The 23,215-nt window shown below is 41.6% G+C and overlaps 3 protein-coding genes and 1 pseudogene across 4 annotated transcripts; 3 read left to right on the top strand and 1 right to left on the bottom strand.

Moving 5' to 3' along the window:
- Positions 1-537: 537 nt before the first annotated feature.
- LOC140541531 (cytochrome P450 2F5-like) lies at positions 538-3,222 on the top strand (annotated as a pseudogene).
- Positions 3,223-5,492: 2,270 nt separating this feature from the next.
- Positions 5,493-10,531, top strand: LOC140540590 (cytochrome P450 2F2-like). The gene is made up of 9 exons (XM_072662953.1): positions 5,493-5,689; positions 5,816-5,978; positions 6,373-6,525; positions 6,690-6,850; positions 7,917-8,090; positions 8,182-8,320; positions 8,989-9,176; positions 9,723-9,864; positions 10,008-10,531. The coding sequence occupies exons 1-9, from the start codon at positions 5,528-5,530 to the stop codon at positions 10,196-10,198; spliced, it is 1,473 nt and encodes a 490-aa protein (XP_072519054.1). The 5' UTR covers positions 5,493-5,527; the 3' UTR covers positions 10,199-10,531.
- A 1,742-nt stretch (positions 10,532-12,273) lies between these two features.
- LOC140541403 (cytochrome P450 2D3-like) lies at positions 12,274-16,170 on the top strand. The gene is made up of 9 exons (XM_072664017.1): positions 12,274-12,674; positions 12,851-13,013; positions 13,454-13,606; positions 14,023-14,183; positions 14,502-14,675; positions 14,767-14,905; positions 15,022-15,209; positions 15,579-15,720; positions 15,972-16,170. The coding sequence occupies exons 1-9, from the start codon at positions 12,513-12,515 to the stop codon at positions 16,160-16,162; spliced, it is 1,473 nt and encodes a 490-aa protein (XP_072520118.1). The 5' UTR covers positions 12,274-12,512; the 3' UTR covers positions 16,163-16,170.
- Positions 15,359-23,215, bottom strand: LOC140541402 (cytochrome P450 2B4-like). 2 transcript variants are annotated; one of them, XM_072664015.1, is made up of 9 exons: positions 23,001-23,215; positions 22,658-22,820; positions 21,036-21,188; positions 20,775-20,935; positions 20,162-20,335; positions 19,910-20,045; positions 19,625-19,812; positions 18,945-19,086; positions 18,244-18,659 (listed from the first exon to the last, which is right to left on the bottom strand). In XM_072664015.1, the coding sequence occupies exons 1-9, from the start codon at positions 23,160-23,162 to the stop codon at positions 18,463-18,465; spliced, it is 1,476 nt and encodes a 491-aa protein (XP_072520116.1). In that variant the 5' UTR covers positions 23,163-23,215; the 3' UTR covers positions 18,244-18,462. The 2 variants fall into 2 exon arrangements, with proteins under 2 accessions (XP_072520117.1, XP_072520116.1); XM_072664016.1 differs by lacking the exons at positions 18,244-18,659; positions 18,945-19,086 and adding an exon at positions 15,359-15,591 and having other exon boundaries at positions 19,648-19,812.

Here is a 23,215-nt window from a genome sequence, read left to right as displayed (position 1 = left end):
TTCTCACTTTAATAGGAATATGTGGGCCTATCACGATAAGCACCTTATTGACTTATTATACAATATATGGACATGAGCTTGATATGGATCAGAGCAACCAGATGTCACTTCCCTGTCATCTGAGGGACCGCACCCCCCCAAAAAAACCCAACAAATCCTCTATGATTTCTCATAATCTTTGGATTACTTGTAACTCACTTGTACTTGTCTTCGTATGTGGCATTCAAATGTTTAATTTGATCTGGTTCCTCAATGAACACCTTTTTTATCAAGTAAAACAGTGTGTCCTGTTTTTACATGTAATTTCAACATTGTTGTTGCTGACTTGTTTATTTCAATGATGACAAATTAATAATAATTAATACATGGGACCCCTTGTAAGAAAGCAAGACATCATCATCAATAAATTATAAATGTAATATATATATATATATATATATATATATATATATATATATATATATATATATATATATATATACACTACCAGTTATGTTTGGACACACCTGACTAAATGTTTCTGAGACAAATATAGTGATGAAGATGTGCGAACGTAATAGGACAAAACAGTATATTATCTTAATATTAATATAATAATATAATATCTTATATCTTATATTGACAGTGTCAATGTAAAACAGGAGTGTCAGGCTCAGTGAAAATATATAATAAACCTGCTAAATGCAGAGGAAAACAGTTCTCCAGTAAATCTACTGGTGATTGTTAAAGCCAAACTGAGAGCAGCTTCTAAGGCCATCACTCAATTTAGTCTATGCTTTCGTCTGCCTGCGCATCCAGGCAAAAACATCTCCTCTCTGGTCAAGACTGTAGATTGTTTATATGGTGATCCGTTTTAAGAAAAAGTGTTCTGTTCAGCTCCTTCAAACAGTACAATCAGGCCTGTTAAAAAACAGTGGGATGACTGGGTCTAGTTTATATATACTGTCAATGACCTGACCTTGCATATGGCTGCAGAACCACCATGTTGTATTTCACTGCGCTCTGACAGTTAATATGTCGTCAGTCTGTCGGTTTCGACCATATCTGACTCAAACTTGCCAAAGCTGCTGTGAAATGTGTACAAGCCGCTTGGGGAAGCAGAATAAAGACTTTTAACATCACTACCCTGATCCCCCGATACACACTCTGGCAATCCTTTTTTTCTGCTGGTCAGTTTTAACCGTGATTTCATTTTATATATTTACATTTTTATTATTTATAATCCTAATTATCAATAATATCATCAAATAATCCAACTGATCAAAATTGCTCTTTAAAAGTGTGTAACTGCATTATTATGCTCTAGCCTAGTCTGAAGGCTTGGTGTGCCAAAGGTTGGCACACAGCTTCACCCTCTGTCTCTATGAGCCACCCTCATGACCCTGAGGAACTTTGGCATGGGGAAGCAGTCTATGGAGGACAGGATTCTGGGAGAGACTGAACATCTTGTTGCACGTCTGGAGAAAAATGCTGGTACTAGACTACATCATTAAACCTACAGGATTACTTGAGAGTTTCTTACAGATCATTAAAAGAAAGGTCTTCTAAAAACCTATGAACCTGTGTTGTTCGTTGCAGGAAGCTTTGTTAATCCTGAGACCTTTTTCCATGAAGCTGCATCAAATATCATCTACTTGGTTTTATTCGGCACTCGTCTGGACTATGAGGACGCCACACTTAAAGAATATGTTCAGCGCTTTACTGAAAATGCAAAGCTTTGCAATGGGACTTGGGCAATGGTGAGCAAACACTGATGTTTACATTAGGACTTCTGGGTTTTAGCAAAGCTTTAATATGGAAAATGTCATTAACTAATACCATTAATAGTGCAGTTCTCTTGCAGATCTATGATACGCTTCCATGGACGAGATCTCTGCCCCTTCCCTTTAGAAAGGCCTACACAAATTATTACGCACTTGAGAAAATTGTAGCAAATATGATCAGCAAGCACAAAGCATCAAGAGTCCCAGGAGAGCCGTGAGACTTTGTCGACTGTTACTTGGATGAGCTGGATAAGGTGGGTCTTGGTGTGACCGTTTGGGTTGTTCTTGTCTGATTTAGGAGACGGTTTCCTTTGGTAACACCACTTCTCAGTTTTCTACACAGATAAATAACTATAAATCATTCACATACTCATTCACATAATCATTCAATCATGTAAACAAACTCAGATGATCAGATAATCTCTATTTTCAACAGAGAGGAGATGACGGATCTTCTTTTGATGAGCAAGATACATTATCGACCTGCATATAGCTGGATTAGATACCACCTCCAACACCCTCTTATCAGCATTCCTCTACCTTATGGCACATCCACTCATTCAAGGTTTCAGCTGTAAAATAGACACAGAGCTTCATTATTCATGTCAAATGGAATATTGTCATATTTATTATGTATTTATTATGTGGGCATGGTAGTTTAGGGGAACTGTGAAGGTCAAGTTGAGATCTTGAAGACCAAGGAACCTCTTAGAGAGAACTGCTAGTAATGCTGGTAGGAAATGCAAATAACCTCCCTATATGACTGCCAAGAATCAGCAAGAAGGTTAAGCTAAGTCAAGAGTGGTTTAATTTAACTGTGCAACTTTGCTTGCACAGACATAATCTTTATGGAAGAGACATGAAGCCCTGCGACCTCCTCACAAAGCGTTTAAAGCGTGCTACAGAACATCTACATCCCCAAGCCATGGGGATCTGAGTGGCACAGCAGACTAAGCCGCTGACCTGGTGGCTAGATGGTGCTCTCTCATCACTCCCGGTGCAAAATGACCTCCTTGGCCACAATCTGCAAAGTTATATTTGGAGAAAAAAGAAAATAAACCTGTTTGCCATCAGCAGCCAGAGTCAGAGGGAGCACAACAGGCCCTCATCACTTCAACCCAGCTAACTTCCAGAATGAGCAGGGCCAGTTCCAGAGGCCTTCCTGCCTTTTGCTGCTGGTGAGAGATGATCGTTCACCTCCCAGATCACTTCTGTTATGAACAAGAGCTTAAATCATGTTGATGTGTGTAACATGTCTGCAGGACCCCGTGTGTGTCTTGGAGAAGGTCTGGCTCGCATGGAGCTCTTCCTCATCTTGGTCACTCTGCTGCGCCGCTTCCAGTTCTTCTGGCCTGAAGATGCAGGAGAGCTGGACTTCACTCCTGTGTTTGGAGTCACGCTCACACTCAAACCCTACAGGATGGGAATCCGACCGAGACAAACACCTAGAGAAATATAGAACAAATACTGTGTAATTTGTGGTACAGTCGAAAAGGCACAGATCTTCAGTATTACGTACTGTATAAAATCACATGATGGGGCAATAGCAAGGACTTTGGGAGATGAAATAAGAAGAAATAATAAATAAGGAATAATTAAAAGTGAATACTTTCTGTATTTGATGATATGTAACATTAGCTAGCATGTGAAGTAGCTAAACGAGCTAATGGCATGTTCTGGACGACTGTCTGAGGTAACTTATCTCTCAGCTTTACCAGAAACTCAGCATATCATATAAGCAACTTAAGTAAAAGCCGTATTCTATTATAATTCAGATTTAGTTTAGAGTGATTACCTTGGTTGTAAATTCTCAGTGTAGTCAGAGCGTTATCTATTTGAAGTTATCTATTTTTGAATAAAACTGATGCAATTTTTGACGTAGTGGAACCTTTACTTCACCTTTTCAGAGGGACGTGCCACAGTGCCACGTGCCACAGTGCTCATTTGTCTGTAAAATGCAGAAAATTAAAAATGTTGACGTCATTTAAGTGAGTCATGTTGGTTTCTAACAACATTAAGTACGTTACTGTATTACACTAGTGTATTTAATTGTTGTCTCTTACAAATATTGTACTACATGTAAAATACACAAATGTGTGACAGTCTGCAGAAAGCTGGCAAATATTAAGGGTGCATTTCTCAGACACAAAAATGGGCCAAACTTTCAATATTGAGTTGCACAGCTGATGTAGCCTGTAACTCACCACCTCAATTACATTTAGCATCTAAATGCACGCTCACATAACTTTTGTGTGTTCATACCAGAGTTTGCCAGATATAAACTAAATATACACTGTTTACACTAGGTCTAGGCTGACCAGTTCAGTAGATGCTTACCAGGCTGAGGAATTCACTCTACAAAGTGGAGCGTATAATGCAATGAAAATATTTACAAGACTTAACTGTACAGGTTGAGTCTAGAGTTGCCATTAGTGTCAAATCCAGTGTAGATCTGGGCCACAGTTTGGGGCTGCAAAGTTATTGTAATAATACACTGCATAATGATCTTTTTTTAAAGTCCTAAGCATGGATAAAGCTTATAGTCCTGTTCTAGATCAACAATTGCTGATTAATTATTACATTAAATGGAAATTAAATCAGAAATGTCATCTTGTTTTAAGTGCTGATGTCTGTCTGGCAAGCCCCACTCTTCCACCAAATGTTTACTGCAAATCAGTCTAGCCCTGTGGTCATCAACCCTGCTCCCAGCCAACATGCTCATGTGGGGCTTACATGCTTAGAACATGGACTAGGTGCGTTCCAGGTGGGTATGAACTCTGAGAGGGTTTGTCCATGTCCATACCAGGACTGAATTGGGCTTCCCAAATGGGCCGCCATCATTACAGCCCTTAATCCCTTAATCTGTAGTGTACAACTTCGATGTGTCCCATGTGGCCCATGTTTAACACCTTCTGGTCCCATCACTGACCCTGTAGGCACCCTGGTGGGCATCGATATGTGGGGCCAACATGGAACCCATGGCTAAAACTTTCTGCTACTTTCTGGTATGTTATCTGGACTGTTAGATTTGGGTTGCAGGCGAAACTGTACTACTGCAGTACAGTAGATCTCCACAAGGTGGACTAGAGACCAGTGTATAGTGCCATCAAGAAGCCAACTGAACAAAAACCAAAAACACAGCTCCCAACCAACCTCAAAAATCAAGCTCCTGTAGTTTATTAATCTGATTCCTGCCCAGTATGAGACAGTAACATTACTTATTATTAAGTACAAATATTAGTCCTGATCAAAAGATTGGCCAGGTGATCATTGAGAGTGTACCACTATCCTAAGTCAAGCAGATTAAAGCTGTTTTTACTTTCATAAAAAAAAAGAACTGTATATTAAATTTCTTTGCTGCTCTTATTTTTGAGAGCCATTATTTTGGAGGCTTATTATGAGCCAACTCTATTACCAGAGGCAGAATCACCAGAATACAGGAAGGTAGTAATAACCTGTTACATTTTCTTATGATTTTTAGATATATCAATTATCATGGTAATAGAAATTTGCGCAGAAATATTACGCTGTTATCCTAAGAATAATCATTTAGGAATTTATCATGATGCATAACAGCAACCCAGGCCTACATACAGCCTATAAACAAATCTATAAACTAGATCATCAAACACTCCACCAGTCACCCTAGTGTCAATGATTAATCTCAAGGATTTATCTGGCTATTTATTGGAGGAGCCGATGTGCAGAAGGCAGAACCTCTATAGTAAGACCAAGCGAAGAACAGAACCACAACAGACACAACAATGGTGGGCTCCTTGGTCCTGGTTTGGATTTTCATCTGCCTCCTCTTCCTCTTCATCAGAATCCAGAGGCCCAAAAACTTCCCCCCTGGACCCCAGACTGTGCCTATATTTGGGAACCTGTTTCAGCTGAACATCATCAATCCTCTGAAGGACTTTGAGAAGGTACAGTAACGTCCTAATAATGCTGGTCTATCTGAAATTAGCACTCATTGCCATGTTTTACAGAGATCATCTAATCTACTCTCGGATGATTGTACACGTTCCCTGTTCTATGTACTGTTTCATTAGTTTGCCGAGCACTATGGGAACGTTTACAGTGTGTATTTCGGAGGAAGACCAGCAGTGATTCTCACTGGTTTGAAGGCTGTGAAAGAGGCTCTGGTGACCAAGGCTGCAGACTTTTCGGGGCGACCACAAAACATCTTGGTCAGCGATGTAACGGAAGGGAAAGGTGAAGTCCGTTCATAATATGTCTCTAATGCTAAACGAATGTCATGGTGGTTGATGTAGTGTAGTGGGTAACAACACCATCCACCCCATGTCAAATGTCAAAAGCCATACATGTAAATGGTGCAGTTGTCTAAGCATTAGTCTGGTCATTGGGCGATAGCAAGCTCAATCCCTGGGAACGCCAAATCCATTAGTAGACTTGCTTCTTCTCTGCAGCTTTAATGCCAGACAGTGGGGTTGTCTGTTAGCTGATGTAGCAGAACTCACCTCCAATTGCACTGAGCTGTCCAGTGATGCTACTTTTTCAAAGTTCAAATAGATGAGAGCTAGCTAGCTGTTGGGGTAGAGGTCTTCACCTTTTTTATTGTGTTATTAATATGATTCAAATGTGGCAGGTGTCATATTTGTTGACTACGGTTCTGCATGGAAGGAGCACCGGCGCTTTGCTCTCACCACCCTGAGGAACTTCGGCATGGGGAAGCAGTCTATGGAGGAAAGGATTCTGGGGGAGACTGAACATCTTGTTGCTTGCTTGGAGAAAAGTGTTGGTAATGTCATGAAGCTTATATGATGCAATAATTGTCTTCATTGTGTTCATGTGGATCATATTTACGTAATGTTTTGCATAATTACATCTACGATGTCCTCTAGGGACAGGACACATTCATGGAATCACTGAGATTAATATATGAATTTGCATGTCTCTGTGTAGGAGGCTCCATGGATCCTCAGACTTTCTTCCATAACGCTACATCAAATATCATCTACCTGGTTTTATTTGGCATCCGCTACAACTACGGAGATGAAACCCTCAATATGTATGTTAACCGCATTGCTGAAACTGCAAAGATTGCCAATGGACCCTGGGGAATGGTGAGATATTGTAGTGTTATGAGCAGTAAAATGCCCTATGTGTTTAAACATCTGTGGACATCCCTGACCCCTGAATGCATTCAGCTACTTTAAGTTGTACCTATTGTTGACACAGATGTGCAAATGCACAACCACAGCTTGTCCAGTCCCTGTAGTAGAAGTACCTTCATTAGAATAGGACTCTCTGAAGCAGATAAACATTAACCTACTTGTACCATGCCTAATGCCAGGTGTGGGCTAGAGGGGTATAAAGCCCCCCAGCAGTGAGCTGTGGAGCAGTGGAAGAGCTGTGTGCGTTCTCTGGAATGATGGTTGGTGCTCCATCCAATACTTTTGTGATGAGTTGGGGAGTTGGGGAGTTGAGGGTTAGGTGGGGTGATGATCATCCAACATCCTGACCTTACTAACACTCTTAGTATTGAATGCAGCCAAATCTTCTCAGCAGTGCTCCTCCAGAATCTAAAGCCTTCTTCTCTGGACAGTAGATACACCAACAAAAGGGGTGTAAAAGGATACACCTTTGATTTTTAGAGGAAAACCATGAATGAGCAGGCGTCCCAATACTTTTGCCCATGTAGTGTAACTGTGTCTTGCTTCAGACTGTGGCAGTCTTGATTGAAAATATACATATATAAACCCAATACATACTGTATACTGTGCCTTGCAGAAGCAATCAAACTCCTTAAGTCATCAGATGTGTCTGGATTACCAGTGGCACGTCCACATATTGGTCCAGCTAGTGCTTTTATTGCAATCTAAAGGGACCATACAGTGCATTTGTTTAGTATATAATAGGAAGTACATGACATTTGTGGTTGAGGTGTATAATGCTTAGTTGCAGGCTTACAAGCCTTTTTACAACCCTGTTATTTTGCCTCAGGATAAAACTTGCTGATTTACCTTCTATGGTGGGCTCATCCCGACAAATCTGATGACTTTAATGGCACTGTAGAAATGAGAGTATACTGGCTGCATGTTACCACTGCATGCTGTAATACCTTTATAAAAACTTTGGCTTTGCTTGTGAAAAAAAGTTTAAACATCATCCTTCCCACCTTTCCTGCAGATTTATGATACACTACCTATTTTGAGAGGGCTGCCCCTTCCCTTTAAGAGGGCCATGACGAATTTCCAGCTGCTTAAAAATATCACAGCAGGCATGGTCGACCAGCACAAGACGTCTAGAGTGCAAGGAGAGCCGGAGAACTTCGTTGGCTGTTATCTAGATGAGCTCGATAAGGTGCGTCTTTGGAAAATACACTGTGTAACATCTTCTCTAGCATGCACGCTGGTAAAGGTGACCTTACCAGATGGCGCTTTCTGTTCAACAGAGGGGGAATGATGGATCCTCCTTTAATGAGGGACAACTTGCAAGATACATTGTGGACCTGCATGCTGCTGGCACAGATACTACCTCCAACACCCTCCAAACAGCGTTCCTGTACCTCATAACACACCCAGAAATTCAAGGTTCAAACTATTAGATTGCTCAGTGTGCTTCACAGGGGCATTGCTAGACTACTATTTAGAGGGGCACAGTGTACCCCTTTGCTTTCTTTACAATAAGACTAGTTAATAATAATTATTATAATAACAGTATTATATTATATTAGGTATATCAAGTTGCTGATAATAATGTTAGCAATAAGTTTATGTTAACTAGATAACACAGGCAGTTTATTGTTATATTGGCTACATCTAGACACTCATTTTGCAAGCTTGCATTATCAATCCCCTTTTACCAGGTAGTATAAATAAAGCCAATGCTTTTGCTAGAGTGGTCTAATATGCATTTTGGTAGGTTGTGTGGTTTTCAGTGGCTTTACCCAAAAAAGATATAGCCATGAGCTATCAATACCTTGTCTGTTGCCTGGCTGACTTTATATTAATTATTTACGAATGTCAAATGTAGGAAATGGAGTGTCTGTTGTAGCGTGTCCTGTAGTTCTACTTATGTACAGGATACAATGGACTTTTTGCTGGCATGATTTTAATAAGGCACAACATCATTTTACTAGGGCACGTTGGGTCTACGGATGCCCCTGGTTCCTTGTCAGAAACGTAGCATTCTGTTTATTCCATGAATAGGCTTCACAGAGCCAATAATGATGCCATTTGTCTTTGTATTGTCTTTCTAGAGAGATGTCAGCAGGAGATTGATGAGGTTCTGGAGGGTAAAGCGCATGCATCTTTCGAGGACAGACTCAACATGCCGTATGTGCAGGCTGTGATCTACGAGTGCCAGCGCATTGCCAGTACCGTCCCGTTGAGTGTACCACACTGCACCAGCAGAGATACTGAACTGATGGGCTACAGCATCCCGAAGGTGAAGATTCCTCTCCTCCTTTCTCATGTAATATTTATGTAAAAAAAATTGAATATTGTATAGAGAAAAACCTTGTATCTCCAGATTCAAATAATGTAAATAAAAAAAGCAAAAATGGTGCTAAAAATGCTAGTTCTGACCATACCTTCAGCTAATGGTGATTTGGGGGAAGACTGAAAGAGAGTGGGAGAACTCTGAGGAGTCCAGGGCTGGAGTTCTTGTGGCGTCTACTTTGTAGTAGGAAGCCAGACACACTGGAGTCTGATATGTGAAGCCAGGAATGATAGATGGCAGTGTTTAAAGGGGGGTGGGGGGGTGGGGGGGTGACGGGGTGGTGGAGGGTTGTGCAGATTTGTCATAGACATGTGAACAAGGTAAGAGGCTTCAGGCATGTTGCCCCTCCCAACGACAACATGCTGTATCTCTGCTGGCAACATTGCACATTGCATTGTTGCCGTTTCAGTTTCTGAAGCATACAGGCTGATGTCTTCTGGATTTTGAGATGTTGGACTTTACTTGTTGCCTCTTTCTTTATTTACACTCCAGGGAACTCTCATCATCCCAAACCTTTACTCAGTACTGAATGAAGAAGGCCAGTGGAAGTTTCCTCACGAATTCAATCCAGCTAACTTCCTAAACGAGCAGGGCCAGTTCGAGAAGCCTGAGGCCTTCATGCCCTTTTCTGTTGGTGAGAGTTTAGAACAGTGTCAATAAACAGCAAAGACTTATCTTAATCTGCATTCTCAATTCCTAGTCTAGGACTAGGCTTTAGTTTAGTTCATAGCCCTGATTAACTGACAAGGCATGCTGATGTGTATTGCATGTCCGCAGGGCCCCGTACGTGTCTTGGAGAAGGTCTGGCTCGCATGGAGCTCTTCCTCATCTTGGTCACTCTGTTGCGCCACTTCCAGTTCTTCTGGCCTGAAGATGCAGGAGAACCAGACTTCACCCCTGTGTTTGGAATCACAGTCACACCCAAACCCTACAGGATGGGGGTCAGACTGAGACAGCCAGCTAAATGAAATGTAGAGCAGGACTGCAGCAGTCATTTCTGATGCAGTGTAAAATGTTGAATAATGCTTGATAACTGGAGAAGATTGAATACACTGTACTAATGACTAATGAGCAAATAACAATGTTCAGCAAAGTTAGGGATCCACCCCCTTGTCATCCTTGTGTATAAGCAGTCCCTTTGTTTGACTGTTCCTTTGACTGGTTTTGCCTACATCTGCGTCTTCATGTTTGTCACCTTCTGGACTATCCAGTGTTTTTTCTTGTTGTGGTTTCTGTGATAATTTTTTTGTTTATTTTTTTAATGTCCTTTTTTAAAATAAATACCCTTACTCACACTGACACCCTGCCTCCAAGCCCATATATTGGGATATTTGCCCTATATGTATGCTTATGTGTATTCACACTATGGCAAAAAAATATATAATGGAAAATATAGAGGTGACTGTGGACTATATGTTTTTTAAGGTCACAGAACAAGATTCTCTCAACTCAAACTGCACTTGTACTGCATTAAAACCCATAACTACTGCAGCTTCACTGCAATACCTGTTTGTAAAGGTGACCTCATAGGCGCAGAGTAGCTCAGCGGTCTACTGCACTGCCGCTATGGCCTGGGGGTGGCGAGTTTGAATCCCGAGCCATGCCGCTTTGCCCTCAGAAGCTGGAGTCTGAGAGAGCACAATTGGCTGTGTTCTCTCTGGGTGGGTGAATGGCGCTCTCTTCCCTTAAAGTATTGTTGGTCAGCACAGGCGTTTGTTAGCTGGTGCAGTGGAGCTGGGGATGAGCTCAGAGATGCAGCAATTAAGTTGTGTATATAATAGATATAGATAGATATATATACATATATAAACAATTCTATTTTATAACCACTTCATAAAGTAAGGATTTTAACTGATTCAGAGGGCAACTTATTGGAAGTGCCACAGGCAGAAATGTTGTCAGAAGTCATTGACTCAGGCCAGTCTGTTGATGCACTTTGACCTCAAAGAGCCAAAAGTCATTACAACCAGTGTTCATCCCATGACTGTTGTCCCACTGCACTCTGTTCATTACCAACATCAACAAATAGGTCTTATCACTATTCTCTGGGTCAAGTTCGGAAGGCTGGCCTACTGCTAGTCTTTGTGGTTCAATTTGATAACATTAAATTACTACAACTTGTAGAGATCGCAGAGCTGAACCTGAATCAATATGACTTGATAGTGAACTTCTGTGCTGAGTCAAGCAAATCAAAGCTTCTATACTGTTATATTCTATACTGGCAAGCTCTGAGGCCTACTGCGAGCTAATAAATTATTTATGTTTAATTATGGGTTATACTAGGAATGTCCCAATCCGATCCAGTGATTGGAATCAGAGTTGATCCATGTATATTTTAATGGATCTGGTATAGACTATTTTAATCCCTTAAATCCAGTTTAGAGTCTTTGTTTTGACCACAGTGTTGAGAGCGCCAGCTGGTGTCCCCAGTCCTTAGAGACTGCAGTGTGGAGCTATTTTACAGAGGAACCTGAAAACAGACCATAATATCTGAACCTTTATAAAACTATCACTGGAACGCTCTGTTTTACCAGCGGGAGAACCGGGCAACCGCTCGCCTTTCTCTGTTTATAAACCAGTACTGAAGAGCCCATTCAGAACCGAGTGGAGGCTAATGCTAAAGCTAATACACACACCTACGCTATAAAAACCCAAATCACACACAGCACATTCACCCACTATAAACCAGTTATTACACACCAGTAGACCAACAACCACGGATATCAGTCCAGAGCTGGGAGCTGATTGGTCAGGGAGGAGAGTCAGACTGGATTATATTAAACACTATAAAACTATTAAAAAGAAATTAAACACTATAAAACAGTCATTTTAAGAAAAGTCTTGACTAAACTAAATCAATCAGTCCAGAATGTCTGATTATAGAAACTGATACTGAAAATAAAGGGATTTTACTGAACTGATTAATCAGAAGCTCATCTGATCTTAACTGTGGGGCTGGATTATTTATTTTGGGCTGATACTCAAGAGACTCAGATTAGATCTGGGGCAAGATAACCTGATTGAGAATGTCCAATTTATACATGAACCTAGAAGATAATTATGGTCATAGTACAGAATGATATGGAAAGTTTGCATGTAAATGTCTAATACTGTCCATAACAGCAACCCAGTGCTCCATACTGCCTAATCTATAAACTACAAACTGCTTCATCACCCCCCTTCCACCCTCATGTCAATGATTAATCTCAGTGAGCTGGTGTGCAAAAGATAGAACCTCTATGGTAGAACTAGGAAGAGAACAGAACCACAACAGACACAACAATGGTGGGCTCCTTGGTCCTGGTTTGGATTTTCATCTGCCTGCTCTTCCTCTTCATCAGGATCCAGAGGCCCAGGAACTTCCCCCCTGGACCCCAACCTGTGCCTATATTTGGGAACCTGTTTCAGCTGAACATCATCAATCCTCTGAAGGACTTTGAGAGGGTACTGTAACATGTTATATTGATGCATTTGAATGGCAAATTCCATGGAAAACTATGACTAGGTACTAAGCCATACTGTATACGGTATGTTGAGAGTTTGCTGGGTTGTTAATCTCCTGTGTTCATACCTACTGTTGAATCAGGGAACACTTTCCCTGCTCTATGTACTGTCATTAGTTGGCTGAGCGCTATGGGAACGTTTACAGCCTGTATTTCGGAGGAAGACCAGCAGTGATTCTTACTGGTTTGAAGGCTGTGAAAGAGGCTCTGGTGACCAAGGCTGCAGACTTTTCAGGACGTCCACAAAATGTCCTGATCAGCGATGTAACAGAAGGGAAAGGTAAAGTCCGTACACAACTGTTCAGTCAATAGAGTGAGGTCAAACTTCTGTGGTTAATTAATGTGTCTAACTAATGTCAATAGTGGTGGGTGTGGTATAGCGACTATCAGCACCATCCTCCCCATAGCAGGCAAGGGTTAGATACTCTGGCCGGGCAAGCATGCCATGCTACTCGAATAAGAGTCCTTGAGCAAGACTTAACTTAATTTAGATGTAAATTGCTCTGAATAAGGGCCTCAGGCAAGCGCCAAAAAACGTAAATAGTGCAATCATCTAAGCATCCAAGCATTATCCAGGAGACTGTTATGCCACAGCCATACGCAGACCTGCTTCTTCTCTGCAGCTTTAGGTCAAATAGATCAGAGCTAGTTGGTGGGAATTGAGGAGAAATGTGAAGAAGGGAGGGTTCCTCATCTTTTTAAACTGTGTTACTTTTAAAGGTGTCGTATTTGTTGACTACAGTCCTGCATGGAAGGAGCATCGGCGCTTTGCTCTCACCACCCTGAGGAACTTCGGCATGGGGAAGCAGTCTATGGAGGACAGGATATTGGGAGAGACTGAACATCTTGTTGAATGCTTGGAGAAAAGTGTTGGTAATGTCTTGATGCAGTCCTAAAAATAAAGGGGCTTTAATGGGTTCCTTGAGCGATGCCAAAAGAGAACCACATTTGGGTCTCTGGAGAACCATGCTTGTGTAAAAAAAAGTAATAATTGGTATGGATTTATTACATCACTGTTCTTTAGGCCTTTGAAAGGTTCTTGACACTCTCACAACCCTAATGCTAACAAGCATGGTTTTTATGGGACATAAAGTGGATCCAATACAGCATCACTTAATGCACCGTTATATTCATTTTCAGTCATTTTATCATTTCATCTAGGTCATAATTACACAATTTCATGAGCTTACTTGTTGGTTGCAGCTAAAACATCTTTAAGAAATAAACAACAAACCCATCTGAAATGGATTCACTGAGATTAAAATATGAATTTGCATGTCTCTGTGTAGGAGGCTCCATGGATCCTCAGACTTTCTTCCATAACGCTACATCAAATATCATCTACCTGGTTTTATTTGGCATCCGCTACAACTACGGAGAGGAAACCCTCAATATGTATGTTAAGCGCATCACTGAACTTGCAAAGGTTGCCAATGGACCCTGGGGAATGGTGAGAGGTCATATTTAAGAATGTCCTGATCAGGTTAATTTAGTTAGGTGAAAAAAGCCCAGGTGTGATTTTACAAGTCCAATTACAACCTGGGCTTGTAGAAACAAATGATTAGCACTGCTTTTAATGGCTGGTTTAAGGCACCGTGGCAGCTCACAGGAGCCGCGGAGCAATTCACAGCCTAGCCTAGCCTAGCACAGCTTAGCACTGCAGCAGTATACTGGCTGCATGTTACCACGGCATGCTGTAATACCTGTAGAAAAACTGGACTTTGCTTGTGTAACTTGTTTAACATCATCCTTCCCACCTTTCCTGCAGATTTATGATACACTACCTATTTTGAGAGGGCTGCCCCTTCCCTTTAAGAGGGCTCATGCAAATTATCAGCTGCTTACAAATATCACAGCAGGCATGGTCGACCAGCACAAGACGTCTAGAGTGCAAGGAGAGCCGGAGAACTTCGTTGGCTGTTATCTAGATGAGCTCGATAAGGTGTGTGTTTGGAAAATACACTGTGTAACATCTTCTCTAGCATGCACGCTGGTAAAGGTGACCTTACCAGATGGCGCTTTCTGTTCAACAGAGGGGGAATGATGGATCCTCCTTTAATGAGGGACAACTTGCAAGATTCATTGTGGACCTGCATGCTGCTGGCACAGATACTACCTCCAACACCCTCCTAACAGCGTTCCTGTACCTCATAACACACCCGGAAATTCAAGGTTCAAACTATGAAACACACTGTACTCTATCACTGAGCTGGCGTTATTCCAGGCATATAATATAATTTCAGCAGAAACAGTAATGAATCTATTTGCCTTTGTATTTCTCTTTTCAGAGAGATGTCAGCAAGAAATTGATGAGGTTCTAGAGGGTAAGGATCATGCGTCTTTTGAGGACAGACAGAAGATGGCATACACCCAGGCTGTGATCCACGAGTCCCAGCGCATTGCCAGTACTGTCCCCCTCAGTGTACCACACTGTACCTCCAAAGATACTGAACTGATGGGCTACAGCATCCCCAAGGTAAAGATTGCCCTTTCTTTTGCATTTTCTGACTTGACTTCTAACTGTACTTAAGTGTGGGACTTCAGTGTACTTCTGCCACCTCTGGAAATCAACTAAATGACTAAAATCGGGGTGAAAATGAAAAAGACCTCAATGTAATCAACAACTGTGTTCATTTTATTTAGGACAACAAGTATAACAAGTGTGAAGTGATTTGTATTTACAGCAGTGGAGTAAAAGTGAATTACACTCCTCAACTGTAGGGGGAGCCCAGGAGCAAAAAACACCTATTCTCACATAAGGCAGCTTTAAGGTGGAATGGAAACAAAACCAAGAGGCAAATTTAAAAGCTGCTTTGTCCTAACGTCACTTTTCTTTCTGATCCAGGGTACTCTCATCATCCCCAACCTCTCCTCAGTGCTGAAAGAGGAAGGCCAGTGGAAGTTTCCTCATGAGTTCAATCCAGCTAACTTCCTGAATGAACAGGGACAGTTTGAGAAGCCTGAGGCCTTCCTGCCCTTTTCTGCTGGTGAGAGATCAGGATTAGAGAGCACTCACTTTGCTGGACTTCATTTGAGTCCAGTAACTATACCTTAATGCTGTGGTTCCCAATCCTGGTCTTGGAGGACTCACACCTGACCCAGCTAGGTGGTGTGTTAGAGAAGGAAACCACTGAAATGTGCAGGGCAGGGTGTCCTCCAGGACCAGGGTTGGGGAAACACTGCCTTAATAAACTCATGACCACGAAAGAGTTGCTGAAGTCGTTTTTGTTGTAAACAGGACCTCGTACATGTCTTGGAGAAGGTCTGGCTCACATGGAGCTCTTCCTCATCTTGGTCACTCTGCTACGCCGCTTCCAGTTCTTCTGGCCTGAAGATGCAGGAGAGCCGGACTTCACTCCTGTGTTTGGAGTCACGCTCACACCCAAACCCTACAGGATGGGGGTCAGACTGAGAGAAGCAGCTAGATAAATGTAGAAGATGACTGCATTATTCCTTTATTAAACTAATGTAATCTAATTACTTTCAGTTACTTTTGCATTACTTGTCCTGTGTGTCCACACCACATACCAAACACTCTCAGATCCACATTAATCAACATTGAGTCAAATCCCCAGCCTACTATTATATTATACACACCATTTCTGCCTAAACAAAGCCTTATCTCCAAAATGGGAACTTCACAGGGAAAGTGATGAATAGTCAATAATTGAAAGTCAATCCTCTATATATAAAAGAACATCCATCAAAACCTTAAAATAAGTTAAATATATATATATATATATATATATATATATATATATTAAATATATATTAATATATATTAATATATATATAAAAAAAAATAAAGGTTGATGGTAAATAGTAACAGTCAAAGTGAATTTATTCCATCGGATTGTGGACTGATATATTGGTTTATTCATCATGAAATGTTCAAATATCTGACTGAAACAGCTTAGACCTGCATGAATTCCATATTCATCCAAAATGGTCTAAACTGGTTCTGGTTCATGCTGGTCTGGTTTTATGTCATTAACTAGGATTACGTGAGAAACTGAAAAACATCAAATGGAGTAGTTTAGGTTTCATTATGTCAGTCAGAATATAGAAGATTTGACTGGATTAGTTGATAATTACTGTTAGTAGTAAAATATTGCACAGAAACACGTCTGCACACTCGATTATCAACATAAAGAAAGACTTAGACAGTACAGCGTCCAACAGTCAGCCAATCATACAGCAGTGCTCGCTTTTCTTACCTTGAGAAGTTTCTTTAAATTGGAGTGTTGGAGATTTAAATTGGAGTCTTTTGAAGCTGAGTGTGGGATTTGGAAGTACATTTATAAATGATTAAACATTAAAAAGATCAAAAACAAAATTTTCTTGATTCATATCATCATGTTCATGATTCATATGTGATTTGATTATGTAACATTGTAACTTTGTGTCTGATATGTCTTTTGATTGACCATGGCTTTTAATGGCTAAAATAGGGCCTAGAATCCAGTGCATAAGCAGCCATGGCTTAAAGCTTAGAGATATGGGCTTGGGACTGAAAGGTCAGGAGTTTGATCGCATTGACCGGCATGTGGGGGCAAGAGGTGTGAACATTCAGATGCCCTTGATGAAGGCATTTAACCCCCCAAGTTCTTTCTGAGTGCTGAAGTGGCTGTCAGGGTGCACTCAGGGTGTGTGTCAACTGCCTTGAAGAAGGAAGGTTGAGAAGGAGGTTCTGTGAGTGCTCAGACTTTGTTCCATGCCTTAATCATAATCTACCTGGTTTTATTTGGCACCAGCTTCAGTTACAGTTATATATATATATATATATATATTATATTTATATATATATATAAAGGGTAAACTGTCAGTAGCTTTGCTGAAACTGCAGTGATTGCCAACATACCTGGGTACTATAACATTGCTATAACATTGATTATCTAGTTACAGTGGCACCTGCCAAAGGGTTGGACATATTAGGCAGCAATGGAGCAGCCATATATACATATACAGTATGGACAAAAGTATTGGGACACCTGCTCATTAATTGCTTTTTCTGAAATCAAGGGCATTAAAATGAGTTTATTGTTGCTTTTGTTGGAGTAACTGACTCTGCTATGCAGGGAAGACTTTCTATTAGATTAGATCATATTCTATTGGAAATACTTCTCTAAAGGAACTAGACAAGTGTGTGTGTGTGTGTGTGTGTGTGTGTGTGTGTGTGTGTGTGTGTGTGTGTGTGTGGGTGTGTGTTTTATCCATTTATTTTTTATTTATCATTTATCAATGACATTAACATTCACAGCAGATTCTCCTCTCCAGAGCGACCTACAGAAGTGCTTAGTCATCCACTCACAAAACATCCCTAGCTAGTGTAAATAAGCTCCAAATGAGAGTAAATAAGAGTCCAAAGATACAACTAAGCTAAAATACTGCTAGAACCAAGCATCGGTTCTGCATGGATACCAAGATGCACAATATCTGACAGATAAATGCAAACAATACACCATGCCAAGGTACAATATCAGTATCTGCAGAAATAAGAGATTTACTAATTTTGGCAACACGTGTAACCTTGTTTAATTTGTTGACTTTGAGGTGGTCAAAATTAGGGCTAATTGGTTTAATGTGGGAGAAATCAGATGTGAGCTTATAGTGCTTAAGCCCCCCATCACAGCTCAAATCATCATTACAGAGGAACCCATTTCTAAATTCATCATTATTAATTTAATCACACATGGAACTAAAGACCACACCAGAGAGAATGACACCTTCTACATCTCTCTCGCTAGCTTTCTTAACTTGATTCCCATCCTGTAGGGTTGGGGTGTGACTGTGATTCCATAAACAGGAGTGAAGTCCGGCTCTCCTGCATCTTCAGGCCAGAAAAACTGGAAACGACGCAGCAGAGTGACCAAGATGAGAAAGAGCTCCATGCGAGCCAGACCTTCTCCAAGACACACACGGGGTCCTGTTTACAACAAAAACGACTTCAGCAACTCTTTTGTGGTCATGAGTTTATTAAGGCAGTGTTTCCCCAATCCTGGTCCTGGAGGACCCCCTGCCCTGCACATTTCAGTGGTTTCCTTCTCTAACACACCACCTAGCTGGGTCAGATGTGCTGGGAGCAGGGTAAACACAAAAAAGGGGGAGTGAGTCCTCCGAGACCAGGATTGGGAACCACAGCATTATGGTATAGTTACTGGACTCAAATGAAGTCCAGCAAAGTGAGTGCTCTCTAATCCTGATCTCTCACCAGCAGAAAAGGGCAGGAAGGCCTCAGGCTTCTCAAACTGTCCCTGTTCATTCAGGAAGTTAGCTGGATTGAACTCATGAGGAAACTTCCACTGGCCTTCCTCTTTCAGCACTGAGGAGAGGTTGGGGATGATGAGAGTACCCTGAATCAGAAAGAATGGAAAAGGAAAACACATAAGCAAGAACTAAAAAGACGAGATAAACACACTATGTCCTAATGTCTGTGGACACCCCTTCTCATGAACACATTCAGCTACTTTAAGTTGCACCCATTGCTGACACATATGTGCAAATGCACACACACACAGCTTGTCTAGCCCTTGTAGAGTAAATACTGCCAATTGAATAGGACTTTCTGAAGCAGGAAGACATGAAATGAATCTATTGGCACCATGCTGCCTAATGCCTGGCGTGGGCTAGAGGGGTATAAAGCCCCCCCCAAGGATTGTATCAGATGATCCTCCATCCTCCATCCTGACCTCCCTAACATGCTCATAGCAGTTCTCCTCTATAATCTAGTAGAAAGACAGTTACTCCAACAAAAGCAGGATAAACTTGTTTTAATACCCTTGATTTCAGAAGAAACAATAATTAAGCAGGTGTCCCAATACTTTTGTTCATATAGGGTATGTGTCAAAAATGCTGAATAACATACTATGAGAAGAAAGGGGAAATCCACACCTTTGGGATGCTGTAGCCCATCAGTTCAGTATCTTTGGTGGTGCAGTGGGGTACGCTCAGAGGAACAGTATTAGCAATGCGCTGGGACTCGTGGATCACAGCCTGGGTGAACGGCATGTTATGTCTTTCCTCATAAGATGCATGAGCTTTACCCTCCAGAACCTCATCGATCTCCTGCTGGCATTTTTCTAGAAAGACAACAGGGCACCTTTGTTAAATCCACCAGCAAATGTTTTCCAAACAGTATGAAAGGAATTTAAATGAAGTGAATGGGCATCTGCAGACCCTGAATGTCTGGATGTGTTGTGAGGTACAGGAACGCTGTAAGGAGAGTGTTGGAGGTGGTGTCAGTCCCAGCGAAGTGCAGATCCAGAACATAATTTACAAGCTGAGTCTCATCAAAAGAAGAGCCATGAGCTGTCTGTTGAAAACCAGGCGTCACAGATTTGCACTTGAAGAACATATAAGTGGAGCAAAGGCATGAGGAGATCAGCATGTTCAAACAAGTCCCTCAAAATACCCTACACACATACATACCTTCTCCATTTCATCCAGATAGCAGTCAACAAAGTTTTTTGGCTCTCCTGGCACTCTTGTTGCCTTGTGCTTCTCGATCATCTGCGCTCCCATTTGCTTCAGTTTCTGAACATTATCGAAAGCCTTCTTAAATGGAAGGGGCAGGTTTCTCACAATGGGAAGTGTGTCATATATCTACAGGAACATGACAGAACAGGAATAAAAGGTAAAGGTGCAAGTATTTGTCACTGTACTACTGTACTACTACAGCGAAATGTACAGCGCAGTCGACCATGATAACACCTGTCATTTTTCTATATACCAGGGAAGTCTGTTCCACCACTTGCCAGGTCCCAGAACAGAAAAGGTCTGGATGCTTGGCTTCCAAGCATCTTAGGGGATGCTGAGTCAAGCCGAGTCATACATAAAGCTCTAAGGGCTTTTGGTACCAATCAAGATGCCATCAAGGTCCATTGTAAGCTTTGTAAGCCAGCTTTAGTGTTTTGGATCTGACACAGACAGCTACAGGAAGCCAGTATGTGATATATACATCACTTCCTATGTATCTGATACCATGAACAGGTACCATGAACAGGTAAACTTGTATGCCACAGTGAATAATACAATATCAAACCATTGCCCAGGGTCCGTTGGCAATCTTTGCATTTTCAGTGAAGCGCTGGATGAACTCCTTGTGCATGTTGTCTTCATAGTCATGGCGAACTCCAAATAAAACCAGGTAGATGATATTTGAGGCAGCATCATGGAACAAAGTCTGAGGATTCATGGAGCCTCCTACACAGAGGTTCAGAGCAGTTATAAATGTGAAAAAAATGATAACAGATTATAAGTAGGGTAGAGCAGGAGCTCTTCACTTGCTGATTTAGTTACTTACCAGCATTTTTCTCCAAGAGTGCAACTATGTGTTTGGTTTCTCTCAGAATCCTGTCCTCCATAGACTGCTTCCCCAGGCCAAAGTTCCTCAGGGTCATTAGGGCGAAACGCCGATGCTCCTTCCATTGAAGACCGTGGTCGACCATGATAACACCTGTCATTTATATATATATATATAAATGACAGGTGTTTTTTGCCATCAGTCCCATTCATTACAATCTTCCTCCCCAATTTTAGTCTGCCGATTACCGATCCCACTCATAAGTACACTTCCCCTATCACATGTAATGCTCCTGACAGCCATCACCTCTTTTCTAACTGCTGCCGAGTATCCAGCTTTCTGATACATTGGCTATAGATGTCCGTGCCGGCAGCATCACACTAAAGTTCCACCCACCCAGAGAGAGCATGGATTCAAAAGACTCCGGCTGCTGATGGAATGCAACATGACCTGGGATTCAAATCACCACTCCTCTGTGTGGCAAGTCAGGCAAGTAAGGAACTGTACTTCTTTAGATGTTCTTGAGTTGTTTGTCACTTCCTGTTAAATTTTGCTCCTAGCAAGATTTTGGGAAGGTGTCCACTCCTGAGAAGATTAAGTACTGTTCCAGACTTTCCCAATTCGCACATTATGGCTATGATTGTAGGCTGTTGAAGCCCTGGAGTCTTAGAAACGGCATGAGGTTCTTTTCTGAGGATCTTCAGGAATCTCCCTTCTCTTTTGCGTGATATGCCAGACTGGACGATGTGAACCAACCTGTGTGCTGCCAGGTTCACTCTGACTTAAAGGCCCAAAGGCTGAAGCACTGGGTACAGGTCACTCACCCTAATTAACTCTTTAATTTGGTTGCAAAATCGGGCATCTCTTAATGCCTTATAATCCTATAATTGATACCTTGCACATCAAATACATGTAAGATGTTAAAGATGTTAAAGGTGTCACTTTACCGGTCAGTCTTGAGTAATCTTATGTAGTACTAGATTACTTGATGGTCAAAAGCTGATCTGCACCAAGAGCCCTTCGAGCTTCATGTACGACTTGGCTTGACCCGCCATCCCTCAAAATCCATGGAATACAAGCGTTTTTTCAGTCCTGCACCGAAGTGGTGTAACGAACTTCCTCTGGGTGTCCGAATGGCAGAGTCCAACGCTCGCCGTCTTCAAACCCAGACTGAAGACCCTCCTCTTCTGAGAGTACTTGGGTGAATAGTAGAGTAGTAGAGTACTATGGTCTGCATATTGACTTGTGTTCAGTAGAGTCTAAGATTAGAGGATCTTTAATTTTTAGTCTATTTATACTAGCTGAGGTTTTTCTTGAGTAAATAGTGAAGCACTTTTGTAAGTCGCTCTGGATAAGAGCGTCTGCTAAATGCTGTAAATGTAAATGTAAATGTAAATGTAAATGCATAATCCGGTATAAAATCAGATGATATGTAATGTGACAAATGTGCACAACTTCAGAAATCAGGATATCAATAATGATAGCTAATCATTACACTTTGCATAGCTACAGTCCGTGCAAGGGTGTATAGCTTTTTATGAGTGTTTATCTCTGTCCCATACCTTTGCACATAATACAGTTACGCAATGTGTAATGACTGGGGAAGCTGTAAACAGACCCACCTTTCCCTTCTGTTGCATGGCTGACCAGGAGATTCTGTGGCCGTCCTGAAAAGTCTGCAGCCTTGGTCACCAGAGCTTCTTTAATGGCTTTGAAACCCGTAAGAACCACTGCTGGTCTTCTTCCAAAGTACAGGCTGTAAACACTCCCATAGCGCTCAGCAAACTTAAGACATAAGCAGAAAACGTCACCATTTATAAAAACAATGTTTACAGAATGCATAGTGATAGTGTGGCGTACTAAGCCACGATTCAGCTGCAGGACATACATGTTAATGCAATCTTCATACATGACATCAGTGCAGTTATCTTTGTGGAAGAGTTGGTAGAAGACTTGCTACTGTACCCTCTCAAACTCTTTCAGAGGATTGGTAATGTTGAGCTGAAACAGGTTCCCGAATACGGGCACAGGCCGAGGACCAGGGGGGAAGTTCTTGGGCCTCTGGATCCTGATGAAGAGGAAGAGGAGGCAGATAAAAATCCAAACCAGGACCAAGGAGCCCAGCATGTTGTCCTGCTGCACTTCTTCACTCTGGTCTGATGGATAACTGGAGAGTTATT

The sequence above is a fragment of the Salminus brasiliensis genome, chromosome 19 (assembly GCF_030463535.1).
Source record: "Salminus brasiliensis chromosome 19, fSalBra1.hap2, whole genome shotgun sequence".
Lineage (NCBI taxonomy): Eukaryota > Metazoa > Chordata > Actinopteri > Characiformes > Bryconidae > Salminus > Salminus brasiliensis.
This window is presented reverse-complemented; position numbering and strand designations above follow the sequence as displayed.